Source organism: Erigeron canadensis, chromosome 2 (assembly GCF_010389155.1).
Source record: "Erigeron canadensis isolate Cc75 chromosome 2, C_canadensis_v1, whole genome shotgun sequence".
Taxonomy (NCBI): Eukaryota; Viridiplantae; Streptophyta; class Magnoliopsida; order Asterales; family Asteraceae; genus Erigeron; species Erigeron canadensis.
Genome location: NC_057762.1, coordinates 23364601 through 23379449, shown reverse-complemented (window position 1 = coordinate 23379449; position 14849 = coordinate 23364601). Strand labels below are relative to the sequence as shown.

Below are 14849 nucleotides of genomic sequence, written 5' to 3'. Positions count from 1 at the left end.
TTCCATTCCATTGTACCAAACACCCCCTTAGGGTTTAACATTATGAGACAAATGAGTTGGTACATTAAAATAAATTACAAAAATCATACCCGAGGTTTGTTCAAAACTACATTGGTCATACCTATAATTTTAAAATTACGCGAGCCATACCCATCATTGTCAAAAACTTACATTGACCATACCTATCACTGACGGCCGTCAATTTGGCCGTTAATTCAAGTCACGTGTTGTGCATGTGAGGTATCAAAACCGTAATTTTGTGTATACTTCAGGTATCATTTGTGTAATTCACCCTAATAAAAATTATTAAGATATTTATATTTATATTTCATTTATTAAAGTGGGTAGATATTTTATATTAAAATTCACACACACACACACATATATATATATTTTAAAAAAAACCTATTTCAAAATAAAAATTAAAAAAATTATAAAAGAATAATTCATAAATTACTAGTAATATAATAATAATAATAATAATAATAATAATAATAATAATAATAATTATAATATATAAAAGTGAAAATTTTAGTGGTTTTGATGGTTCTCATCCTTGTTATATTTACTATACACATATAACAAAATAATAATGACATGTTTAATAATAAATGTATTTTTGTATCAACTATTTTTTCTCGATATACTTTTCATTATAAAAATTATTGTTTCATAATAAATGTCATATCTACCCAACTTAATAAATGAAGTATAAATAAAAATCTAAAATTCTTAATAATTATTTTTATGGTAAATTACAAGGATAATACCTGAAGTATCCACGAAATTACAGTTTTGATACCTCACATGCATGACACGTGACTTGACTTAACAGTCAAATAGACGACCGTCAGCGATAGGTATGGTTAGCGTAAGCTTTTGACAACAGTGGGTATGACTCGCGTAATTTTTAAATTGTAGGTATGACCAGTGTAGTTTTGAACAAACATCAGATATGATTTTTGTAATTTACCCTTAAAATAATTTCACATGTGTTTAAAAATTAGAGTTGTATCAATGTGGTAGTAGGAATTTATGTAAATCGAAAAGTAATGATACTTTTAATTAATGGGATTTGCTAACTAGTGCCCTTAGTGTACTAGTTAAGAAACATTTAATAATCAGGTTATTTCCTTATTAATCAAAAATTATATTTAATGTGTATTAATTTAGCCTAACAATTTTTATTTTTAAATAAATAATTAATACATATTTTCATATTTTAGGAAGGTTAGACTTCATTAAATGTTATTTAAGTAGTACATTAGGGACATCAGTTAGCAAATCTCTTGATTAAAATATAGACCTAAATATGTATTTAAAGTATTTAATTCATGATATATGTATTCTACTCATTTTATTTTTCAATAACTTTTTATCATGTATTCATGTCACCTGTCTTTATATATGTTTTTAGACATATTTTTGGCATATGTCTATGATATTTCATTTACGGAACTTCATATTATGGAATCAAATGACAAACAACTGTGAAATAATATGGCAGCAAGGTAAGATGCGATGCTAACGTCAATCACGTTTTCACTATATATATGTTTTTTTTGTCACGGAACTTCTTTTATTTCTTTTAATTGACGCGTCTCGGTTACTAACTGCGTCATTGCCCAAGCGCAAATATTCTCCTCTCTTCTTTTGTGACACACTTATCCTGTGATATCATATTAATATTTCTTACTCTTGTTTTTTTTTTCCTTTTTTGGATAGGAGAAACAAAAGAAGCATAAGTACGTAGGTAAAACGTGGGTGAAAATAGCATCCCAGTTTACCTGATAATTACCCCATTGTTTGTCATTTAATTCCCACAAAATTAAATTCTATAAATGAAACGTATGCCAAAAATATGTCTACCAAATATATATCTAAAAGCATACAAATTTATGACATTGATAGTTAGACTGCAGATAAAAGAAATACATTGAAATATTTCAATGTATTAGCATAGTGTTTCTCTGATGCAGCCATGTAGGTTTTCTCATCGATGTGTTAAAATCCTTAATTTTTTTTAATGTTTAAGGGTAGTTTATGTTTAAATTATCAATGTGTATTCTAATATAATAAAATCCATTTATTTTTGTGAATGACTTATTTTTCACTTTTCAATTTTCCTTTTTTGAAATTCAGAACCCTCCTTCGTGCCCCGTCACCCTCGGCCAGTTGCCCTCGCCAATGTCAAAGACCCCCTCCCCCTCACTTAACTAAGTATATTAGAACATGTTTTATAATATGAAAAATTAAAATCATATTTCCTAATTTTGAACACGTTTTTAATATTTTCTTTTGGTTTTAGAGATGAAAAACCTTTTTTATTTTCTAAAATAAAATAAAAAACTAGAAGACATGTTGTACAACTAAACACACCTTACGATATTGTTATTCTATGAATTAAAGTATCTAGAAACGTTTTTAAGTCGTAATAGACGCGTAATCTAAACTTATGCTATTGTATGTATTATGTGTCTTTCCCGTTGGAAGCCACCAAAAACTAATTTAAAACAATTAACAGGGACAACTCCACAATGGGGGGCAGTGTAGGCAACTGCCTCCAGTCCAATTTCGGTACAATATAATTTTTTAAAGGTATATTTGTAATTTTGTTTTTAAAAAATATAAATAAATAGAAAATACATACAAATGTCATCATCGTTGTCATACGCCTCTCCTTTGGAAGTATGTTACTTATATTAAAAGCATTAGTTTTGAGATAAAATCCTCTATTGATAAAGTAAAAGTCTTGAGTTATTTTGATTTTTAATATAGTTTAAAAAGAGAAGTTGAAAAAAGTGTTTTATTTGTTTAAGTTAATGTATCATACATTGATAAATAATATAGTTGTATGTGAAAATGATATTTTTTTTTCAAATTATTATATAATAATAATCACAATAGTCAGGTGAAAATTTATGTAGAGACTAAATTGCATATCATTGATTTCGATAAACTTATTTTATGTTGTTTAATATAATGCAACCCCTCCTTTTGCACATTTGTCAAAATTGCAAAGACCAATGTTTAAGTTCCCATAACTTGCACTCACACGAAATTATTTTAAGAGTCCATATTTTCTAATTCTCATGTGAGGGTCAATTTTTTTAAAAAACTTTTCCTTCAAAAATGACTCTATTAAATATAACAAGAGACTTTTAAATTTGCCCCCTACAAAATAGTTCTGGCTCCGTCCCTGACAATTAATCCTACAACGTGCCTCATTATAACGTTAACCAGGAATCTTTCTTCTATCACTTTTTTATTTCCTTAAACAAACAGGATACGAACAAATACAATAGTATCTTTCCTTTCGACCTTACACAAAATGCGGCCCTTTAATCTAACGGCCCATAAAACATATCAGTCGTACTACGACATGTAAATGTGTAACTAGTTGCGTAGTCCTTAACAAAACAAAAACTCTAGGATAATGCCCGTAGAACAGTTAGATGAGGATCTTTTTTATTAATAGTGCTTAGAAATCTTTGATGATTAATAGTATGTGTAAGTTTGATATATTTATTATAATTATGATTATGATTTGTAATGGCGTCTGGTATCCCGACCATATTTTTGGTAACCCGACCAGACTATTAATAACATGGGGTCTGCTTTTACTCTACCAAATTTGCTATTACAGACAGGGAACCCACACTATATTGGAGCGATATAGTCAAGATACCATAAAATTGGGTCGAGATACACCAGGCGTTTGTAATATGTACTATTTGGAAAAAAATTCCAATGAAGAACTTTACTTATAAATAGCTAATAAATGTTATGTGCAAAAGTCTTAGTACTTTTCACAAACCAGATTTAATATTATGATAATACGACCACTCATGAAAATCCCAAAACAGATAAGACACGACTCACAGGAAAGCGAAAAGGATATTTAATCTCGCCGAAAAAATGGTGAACGTTGTGATCGTCGGCTTGAGGCCTTGATCCGGGAATATCAAGCCAAAAAAATCATATACAAAAAGCCTTAATTCAAACCCCTTTTCGACGAAAAAGTGGCTATAAGCCTATAAGACCATTCTCATCGGTTATGTATTTGGGCTGGTCGGTTGGAGAAAGTGGGTATTAATTGATGGGGCTCATGTAAGAATCCACCGAACTGTTCGTTACCAACTATAAGTTGGTCAATATTTTACTGGTAGATATATTTATGTATATTCATTGTTGGATACAATAACAAATAAATAAATTATAAGTTGGTATTTGTTAAAAGTATGGCCGTAAATTTTTTTTTTCTTTATCATTGTTGGATTTTCTTTTTTCTTTTCGTATATAGTTGATTTTATTTTGCTTTTCATAACAAAAGGATGTTATCAAAAAAATAGTTATATATTTATGTATTTTTAGTTTTGTTTATTTTTTAATTTCTAAATATATAAATTAATTTATGTATAATATAAAATGAATTTTTTATTCATTAAAAAAATTGCTTGGTTGAGTTGTTAATGAAAGTGTAAAAGTTGGGTTTAGTTGGGTTGGATAGATATAAAAAAAAAGAAATTAGTATTTTAACAAATAATTTCAATAGATTGGGATTTGTGAATGCAGATGGTCTAAGGCTTCTGCTAACCCAAGACACATTCCTGACTCTTCCTCACTGTCACATCAACTTTTCTCTCTCCTAAATCACTTCTTTCTCAGTTACTATCATCTTCACCTCACATCTTCCTCAACTTTTCTTTTATTTAATATATCAAAATATATAACACAAACTTAATTTTATTTATAAAAAAACATTACATTAATAAAAACACATTACATTAATTTTTAAAAAAATATAACAAACAAACCACATAATTAAAACATTACAATTAAATTAAAACTAGATAAAATTAAACTACATTATTAAAAGTAAATTAAACTACTCGTCGGCCTCACGTTTTGATTAAAACTAAAAATTTGTTGCCACATATCGGCACCCACGTTTTGATTTTCGTTAAGGTTTTCATTGTTGTTGTTCATGATTTTGGTTTAGGGGAAGAAAATAAAATAAAGATTTGAAAGATAGAAAGGAATGTATGTGTGTTATTGGAAAATTGAATGTGAATGAGAAATGAAGGTGAAATGGTTGTTTAAATAAAAAAGGAACAAAGGGGAAAAAAAAGCATTTTTTTTTTGTTTTTGTCTCAAACCCAGACCCACACCCCGCTCCTTTCTCTCTCGTCCTCCCCCTTCCACCGAACGAAGGCGGCCAAACGAAGCAGCTATCGACGACTTGCTGCCAATGGAGGAAATGACGACGAGCCCAACGAAGAAGCCAAGGACTCGCTGTTGGCTAAGGCCTAACAACCTTCTTTACACAACAACCTACACGTCACCTTATTCTTAAAACATCCTTAATATATAAATAGATTTGAAAACAAATTATTTTAAAAAATATCACTTCCATATAAAAATTATATTCTTTGTAAAGGATTTACATCTCATCATAAACCGACTTCTAACCTTTTCTATCTATATAAACACCTTGGGATTATGGCACCGGAATGTAACCAACTATGACTCAATGGTTATGTAATGTAGTGACCTTTTAAATTGGCTATCTGATGTAAGTAACTTCCATTTTTGTTCTTTTAATGTATCATACCGGGTAACATCATATTTGTAACCGGTAATGCCACGTTGGATATAAGAAAGAATACAGATTAAGGCACCGGAGTGTAACCAACTATGAGTGAAAGGTCATGTAATGTAGTAATCTACGAAAGTGTTAAAGTTGATGTAAGAACCTCTCTGTTTTGTTCACTCGATGTATCCTCCTAGGTTACTCTGATGACTTTATACTCTAGTCATCTTCTCCGGCTAATTTCCGACACTATCTTCGGTGACAACAATTTTTTCGGAGTGCAAATGTGAAATTGTAACTAAATGTTTAACTTCAATCCTGAACACAAATCAACACTAGATATAGATAGATGCATATATACATTTATTGATTTCAGAACACGATTCAATAATAATCATACTCAAACCCTAATCCCCAAATTGGATTATGTTATGATCACCCCATCATCGTTAACCATAAAGACCCGGCCATCCCATCCCCACCACAATCAAGATCCAACAACTTTGGTTTACAATGGGGTAAAAAAGGGGATTTTGACAGAGAATGACGACGGTGGTTTTCTGGGTGGCAGCTGACATTTGTTTATTTTATTGGTGGCAATCAGCGGTGGCATGTGTCCGGACTTGGAGACGGTGAAGAGATGACCGCACCTCTTGAATGGAAGAAAAAATGAGACCGAGACTACCCACTACAACCTTGTCAGAGTCTAAGACCATCCACTATTGACCATCCATTTCGTCGGAGTTCATAACCCACAACCGTAACCATGACCGTACAACATGTCAACCGGTACATGAAAAGTACAAAAATGAGAGGTTCTTACATCAGATAGCCAGTTTTAAAGATCACTACATAACATAATCATTCGGTCATAGTTGGTTACACTGTAGTGCCATAATCCCAAAGTAAAACTAACATTGTTACCGGCTACCGGTACAACAGGTCAACTGATACATTAAAAGAACAAAAATGAAAAGTACTTACATCAGATAGCCAATTTAAAAGATAACTATATTACATAACCATTGAGTCATAATTGGTTACACTCCAGTTCCAGTATTCCTTGTGTTCCACAATCAAAACAATCATTCACTTATACAATTTCTCTCTACATTCCAACATTCATAATTCATATTGATATTAATATTATTCAATATATATATCATTATATTTTGTATATCTATCTCACCACAAATGGCATTTTCACGTTCATCATTGATTATATTCATCTTGTGTGCCACGTTAGCCACTTCGGTGTTATCTCAATCTCCGACCGGGTCTCCGACAGTATCTCCGACCGCTTCTCCGGCAGCCTCGCCGCCTTCCACCGTTGTGTCCCCACCGACTGAGTCTCCGATGGCCTCACCACCTGCACCACCCACTTCTTTGTCACCCGGTGGTGCTCCGGCTTCATCTCCGTCTATCTCATCTTCTCCAAATGGATCTCCGGCAGACTCTCCGGCATCTTTGACCCCGAGCTCCGGTAGCTTGATCAGATTCTCGGCTGGGTCTATTGGTGTGGTTGCCTTGGCTGCTGCTGCTTTTGTTATGTAGAGATTTCAGGGGATGAAATGAGCTTATAATATTATATCTATATAGGGAAAAGGGAATATAAGGCTATCCGGTACCTAAGCTTAGGTGTGGAACTCCTCACATACTAATATTTTACTATTTATTGTTTAATGAATAAATGCATGGGCCCCATGATTTTTATGGATTAAAAAAACAATATGTGAGTGTTCCACACCTAAGCTTAGATATACGACAGCCTTATATTACCATCCCCTTATATATATTGTTATTTTTTATGATATTATTACGAGGATTATTTTTGTTTCTTTTGATTTTTAGTATTAGTTTTGTAGGGGTTGATTTAGGATTATTATTTTATTAGTATTAATGTTAATATTAGTTTTAATATTAATATTAATGTAGTGATTGGTACTACTATACGTTTCTTGATATATATTGATATTGATGATATTGTTTATATATATATTTATGGATATATGGATAAATGGATTTATTTTCGTTATGATTTGTTACTAAGGAAATGCTAAATACAGTCGGGCTGTATTTAACGTGTATAAAAAAAATTGTACCTTCCATATTAAAAGTCCGTCATTGATTTTTATGGTAAATATACAAACAATTTATGCACCTTAAACACAACCCTAAAAGCTGTATTTAACAAACCCTTTGTTACTATACTAAGTATAGATAATAATTTTAATGTGATTTGTTATATTAACATATTATGCTTATTTTTATAACCGCATATGTTATTGAAAGCTTTGACAAAATGCCGAACAATTACAATTATCGGATATTACATCAAATAACGATTGAAATATAACACGTTTGTTAAGTTGCACGTTTCGAGACTAAAAACCAAAATGAAGTCAGGCTAGAATTTGATTATAAAGCTCTCCGGCCTGATGTGTTAAATTTTGGATAAATAACGATTTAAACTCTTTAGTTCTAAGCTTTTATAGTTTAATTTTGAAATTCTTGATTTAATTTTTGAGAAGACTAGAGTAGTAGAGTGTCAAATTTTAAAAAGTCGGATGATTAATGTACATCCGTAATTAAAAATTGACAAATTATTAAGCAAAAAAGGTTTAGGATTCAAAGTGATTTTTTAGATTAAAAGCAACAAAATTTCTATAGGTGAAACAAAAAAAAATCTAAAGAGTTTAATCATTTTAACCATTAACTTTACTTGGTAAGCAATTAATAGAAAATGTCTATAATTTATAAGCAAGTTTTTTTCAGATAACTAGTAACTTATGTTAGGGTTAAATTTAATAACGAAATAAACAATATTTCTTTTAATTTTTAATTTAGTTTAGAAAGGTGGAGAGGTGTCGTGCAGCGCGGAAAAGAAGGTGGATTGGTCGGTGGAAGTCCGTTTTGTTTAGTTGATTGGAGGTGTCAGTAATGTATGAAGTATCCACATCTGTATATAACATTATTAGGTACCCAATCCATGTGCATTTGTGCTCATCTTTTCACGATTTCCACTACATACACTTTGTTGCTAAACCGTGTCATTTTTACTTTTTAGTTATCCTTTTTGTTTGTTCCAATTCAATACAAATAGAACATATGACTAGTGATACTCGTAAATATTTCGTAGAATTAGTCACACTCACCATTATTCAAAAGTTATTCATCAAATCGAATGTATAAAAACATTGTGTATGTTGGACATAACTCCATAATATAGAAAGAAAAAACACATAAACATACTAGGGTTTTTTTTTTTGTTTTCTTTTCTTAATTATGACTTACAGTTCTTGAATAATTATGTAAGTAAAAAGTCAAATCTAGTTACCAGTTCTGACTTTGTTTTTGGTGTTCCGTACTCAAAAGGTCTTGCAGGACGTTTGATGTTTTTATTGATTTTTTACGTAGTGATCTTTAGCCTCACGACTTCAATAAAAGTGCACAAATATCTTTGTGATGGTATCGATTATTTTTGTCTTGACATATTTAGTTGTTGGGTCATTGGAACGTATAGTTATATACCTTGGTGAAAGGAATCAAATAACGTATACATACTGTTGAAGAAGAAGGAAACCTGCAAACATAATTAAGGGATAAAGGTGCAAGAATGCTAATGAACGTACCATAAATAAGAAATCAGATTTTCGACACGAAAACTCTCTTACAATTGAATGAGAGTAAGAATCACGTCATTCTAAAGTCGTAACCACACATTACCAAAAAAAAAAAAAAAAATCGTAATCACATACAACACATACTATTAGAAATAAAAAAGAAAAAGTTACCCCAGCCTAGCTTAAATATAAGACAAATGAGGCTCTACTCGAAAATATGATCCTAACAAATGATACTTGAGCTATAGTTCTCACTTAAGGTCTCCAAAAGCCTTAAAGCTGATAATGCATTTGGAATAAAAACATAAAATATGTGTTGAAACAAATTCTAAAAAAAATATCTAAAAGTTAACATATCACCAAAACGGCAAAACATAGACTAAATCCGGACACTTTTGAAACATCCATCATCACAAGACCAAATCCAACGTAGTAGTTAAGGAAGCATTTTGTGTGTTTCCTAAGCTCACACATCAAGTTTATTACTTTATCAAATTTTACGAAAGGTATTGGGCCTTTGAGTGCTTCGTAATGGGGTTTTAATAAGCAAAAACGACAACCCAAACCTTTTGGGGCCATTATTAGTTTTACTCAGTAAATTAACTTGTAAGGGTTATTAGCCCACTTTTTATTTAGATTAGTCAAGGTTACGTTCAGGCCATAATTGAATTAGTATGAAGTTATTAATTTAAAAATAAAATATATTTTATGGGAAAATCATAATCGATCTTCTAATTTAGGTGATAATATACTTCTCACAACATTTTTCGTTAGTAAATACTTCAATGGATAACACTAATTGTGTTGAACAACTTATATTAATTATAATCATTTTAGTGTTTTTACACTAAAAAAAAATTTCATTTATTCACACTTGCTCTAAAGAAGTGTGAATAAATTTATTAATTTATTCACGCTTAAAAATGTTTAAAAAATACACACACATAAGAGTGTGAAAATTTTTGAAAAATTATAATTTTTTTACACTTATATATGTGAAAAGAAAAAATTTACACCTAAAAGTGTGAACAAATGTCAAATATATTCACACTTAAAAGTGTGAAAGGTCAAATTGTAACACCTAATTTCTCCACACCTTTATTGTGTGAAAAAATTTGGTGTTACAAATTATTCCTTACACTTTTAAGTGTGAACAATTGATATAGTTTTACACACTTGAAAGTGTGAAAAATTTTTTTCTCACATATATAAGTGTGAAAAATTTATGATTTTCAAAATTTTCACACTTTTAAATATGAATACTTTTTAAACATTTTTAAGTGTGAACAAATTAAGAAATTTTTCTTCACACTTCTTTAAAGTAAGTGTAAATAAATGACATTTTTGTTGTAGTGTAATTAGTCATCATTTTGAATACTTCAACCATGATATACTCCTTTATCAATTAATTAAGTCACTACTTTTAATATGTTTCTTTTGTTATTAAGCACATAAAACAAACAACGATATTACTTAATTTACACAAATAGTAATATTTATCTTAACAACGTACTTTACACTTAGTTTACTTGATGAATGGTCGCTTGAAATTAGGGTTTAGTTTATCATAGTCGGTAAACTTGAGGTTACTAGCTCGTCAAGTGGGCCTGTGAATTAAACATGCATGATCATTCGATATGAATGATTCAAAGAATTATGTAATCTTTTTTAATATAAGTTTTGACCCCATATTCTTGACGATGACAACCTACCTACTATTAGCTTTCACCTTTTTAGTAACTAAACCACATGCATCCGCCTAGAAAAGTTGATTACATACTTTAACGATAAGTTTTCATATTTACATGTTTAAATATCAAATGCTTCTATAATAAACATAATTAAGGAAAAGAAGAAAATATATCATTCTTATATTTTATGGATGATGAAATGAAATATCAACAAGAAAACTTATAAAATGTCACCTATTGGGTATACGTACTCATGTTTTTGGTGGGGATATATATCAACTGAAGATATCGATAACAACTAAAGGTAGGCAAGGCAGCATTGCCATTCCATCAAACTATTCAAGTCTCTTTTTCGTTGTGTGTTCCTAGTAAACAATTGTATCATTTCCTAATTATTTAGTTTGTGTAGCTTTAAATAAACATATAAATACTCCAATTAAAGGCATTTTGACGGCTTAATAACAAAGGAAAGTCTTTTCAATAAAAGTTTAGATTCAAAGGAAACTTAAGTTCGAGTCCTAAGGGATAAGATTTACTATATTAATTGTCATTTATTCGGGCTTACTAATAGGAGGATTTTCCTCTTACTAGGTATTGGGTGAAAGGACCCTCTAGCGTGAATCCGATTAAGACAACATATTATAGACCATTTGTTATGATATTCAATCCGCACGTGTCATATAAAGTTGGAAAAAAAAGTTGATAGGCCCTAAACTTGTCTAAGAGATGTATACTTATATAATATATATTAGATCATATGTAAATGACTTCATTCACATTTAAAACAAAATAAAACTAGGTTCATATAAAAATAAAAAATTGTTAAAAACATATAACATTACGTATAACTTGAACTTTTTATATGTGAATAAATTCGTTCTCATGTACCATTTATATAAGAACATATTAAATTATAGGTACTTTAACATATTCAAACAAATACTTGTTTTCTCTCTTATGACTTTTTAAATGTGAATGAACTTAAAACATTTTAATTTACTAAATATTTTTAAAGTTCTAGAGTTTCATGAAAAAAATAATAAAAGATTTATAAAAACCTTTGTTATGCATTTTGAATTGAACATCCACTCAAATAAAGTGTATCCTTTGAATTGAGAAATCATTTAGTACATTACTAGATTTTAGACTCGTGTCCAACACTGGTTTTTATATATTATCAATATTAGATTTTTATATATTTAATTCATAAAAGCTTATAATTTTAAAGATATACGGTTCTAAGTGTAATATTTTGCAAGTTGTGGTACAATAATCACAGGTTCGTCACTATCTTTATTAGTTGAGACATATTGATGGAACTGTTTATCGTAGTCATTCCACAAGACACATGCTACAATCATTTATCTACTATAGGATTTTTTTTTAAATCAGTTATTCTCATAATGTGATATTATTATGAAAAATAATTAATAATTAAAAGATAAACATACTTGTCATGTTGTACTTGACATTCAAGTATATGTATATGGTCATGACAGAGACCCATAACATGAATAAGTTTATTTTTATCACTTGTCTTTAAAAAAGTTTTTAAAAAATCCTCTCAAGTTGATGACTAAAAGTAAAAATAAATTAAGTATTCAGGGTTAAAAAGTGTAAATTATTGATAAAAAACAAAAAAAAATTGTAAATTGATGAGACTTTTTCTACAAATAAATATAAATACTAATATAATAATATATTTGGATATTGATTATTATGATTTTTAAATTAAATTTAATTTAAATGATGACATAAACGAGAGTAAAATTAAATGATTTGATTGATTAATAAATTATTAGTTCAACTGTCTTATAGTATATATTAATATTATATTAATATTAATATTAATATTAATATAATATTAATTTTTTAAGATTATTTTATACATTTTGCTTGGATTCGATAATATACCCAACATAGTTAAAACGGAATGAGATTTTCTAAATTTGAAATCGTTAAAATTGGTAAAGTTAAATCAATCAAAGGGTTTGATGATGATTAAAGATCAACTAATTAACCAATAAAAATACGGACCCATTATCTTGTTCCACTCATTATTTCTAATTTAAAAAAAAATTGAAGTTCTACTTTAAAAGATCACAATCTATTTAGGAATTATCCGTAACAACTTAATTTACTTTTGATCGCAAGCAATTATCATCCTTATCCTTAATTAAGATAATATGTATCAAAGCAGTCAATAAGATTACTCATTTCTTTTAACCCCTTATAAAAAGAATTAGGTTAAGAGATTAAATATATTTTTAAAACAATCGACAAAATGTCCCTCTACACACGACAACACTAAAATATTATATAATTTTAAAACAATCGACAAAATCTTATAATCTATACTTTTAAAACTCTGTAACCAATGTATTCATCCAAAAAGGTGGTTATAAAATTCCGTCACAATGCGCGGATACTATGCTCATTCATTATAACGAGAACATGTATTATACAGCCCGTCATTAAAATTGAAACCAAAGTATTGGAAATTGAGAATCAAAACCTAACATCACTTGAGTGTATTTGATATGAATTGAAGTAAAAAAGCGTCAAAGGGATCATTAAAAGGATTCAAAGTGTAGATAAATATAAGTCTATGAGCTCAACAAAAGTTAACAATATAAATAAAACTAATAGACCAACATATCAAGCTAATACATTATTTACTGATCGACCAACACATGCGATAACATATATATATAAAGAAAAAATCTGAACACAAGTGAGAGATACGGCACTGCCTCTGTCCTGGCTAAATAACTCAATAAAGAGCGAACTTAAACACCAACGAAACGAAACCAAAAACAATTGATACCATGGGAGATACGACACTCCCAGTGGATGTGCCTGTAGGTGCAGTAGGAGTAGTAGGCTTAGTGGGCGGAGAACCACCTGTCCCAGATGGAGATGTGGTGGTCCCACCACCACCTCCAGTGACTGGGACAGAAAGTTTCATCCCACCACTACAATGTCCAATGACACCACAGATGAAATAATGTGTACCGGTGGTGTTTAGGGGAATGGTGGTGGGGCCAGACGTGTATGACGCAATCGTGTTTCCAGCGCTGCAACTGCCATAATCGTCTGAACTCACTTCATCTACCGAGTGACTGCTTCCATAGTTGAACACTAGCCAAAAAGAAAACCGAATAAATATAACTCATGAAAATTCCAAAAACAAGTTCATTAGTAAAACTAGCTTGTAATAGTTGTATATTAAATAGAGTATATTATCACTAAAGAATCAAGAGTATAAAATAAGAAATTTAGAAAATACAGATTAATTAAGACATATATTTTTACCAAGGCTATCTCCAACTTTAAATGTTTTATCACTAGTCCAAGTAGTATAATCAACATTGAGTGACCAACCAGCAGAGTCTCCAACAGTATAAACTTTGGCTAGAGATGGCAAACCACTACACAAAGCTACTACTAACAGCACAACCGCAACATAATAAATCTTCATTCTCTTTGTTTGTGGTATGAGAAAGGGAAGAGAGGATTGGTTGATGCTAATGATAGTGAAAGAGGTCTGGTTTTATAGTGGTTAAAAAGTTGATAATTGAGGGTTTATTGAAAGTTCCTAATAGTTATGACTCTCATATAAAATTTAGAGCTTTTATAAAGCGTTTATTAGTTTGTACTCACTTTGAAATGGTTTGCGCGTTTCCCTACATAACTTTAAAGTTGGTAATCAATCATATATGTTAAGCTTGATGGCCTTTAGTTTATTTTTTATATTTTTTTCATATTATTATTACAATATTATATAAAATAAACAAATAGAAAAGTCTTGTGTTCAAATTTTACTAGTTAAATTTGTTTTAAGGATAATTAGATAAAAAGAATAAAAGGATCATGGTTTAGCCAAAGTTCCAAATAGTTATGACTCTCATATTTGTGTGTAATCTTGACCCGTCAATCTTC

At 29.8% G+C, this 14849-nt stretch overlaps 2 protein-coding genes across 2 annotated transcripts; one reads left to right on the top strand and one right to left on the bottom strand.

Annotated features, from left to right (window-relative positions):
- The first annotated feature begins 6651 nt into the window (after positions 1-6651).
- Positions 6652-7252, top strand: LOC122590104 (classical arabinogalactan protein 5-like). Its single transcript, XM_043762439.1, has one exon. The coding sequence runs from the start codon at positions 6788-6790 to the stop codon at positions 7145-7147; it is 360 nt and encodes a 119-aa protein (XP_043618374.1). The 5' UTR covers positions 6652-6787; the 3' UTR covers positions 7148-7252.
- Positions 7253-13486: 6234 nt separating this feature from the next.
- LOC122589406 (blue copper protein-like) lies at positions 13487-14506 on the bottom strand. Its single transcript, XM_043761698.1, has 2 exons — positions 14223-14506; positions 13487-14048 (listed from the first exon to the last, which is right to left on the bottom strand). Exons 1-2 carry the CDS (start codon positions 14386-14388, stop codon positions 13681-13683), a joined length of 534 nt encoding a protein of 177 aa, XP_043617633.1. The 5' UTR covers positions 14389-14506; the 3' UTR covers positions 13487-13680.
- Between the last annotated feature and the right edge of the window lie 343 nt (positions 14507-14849).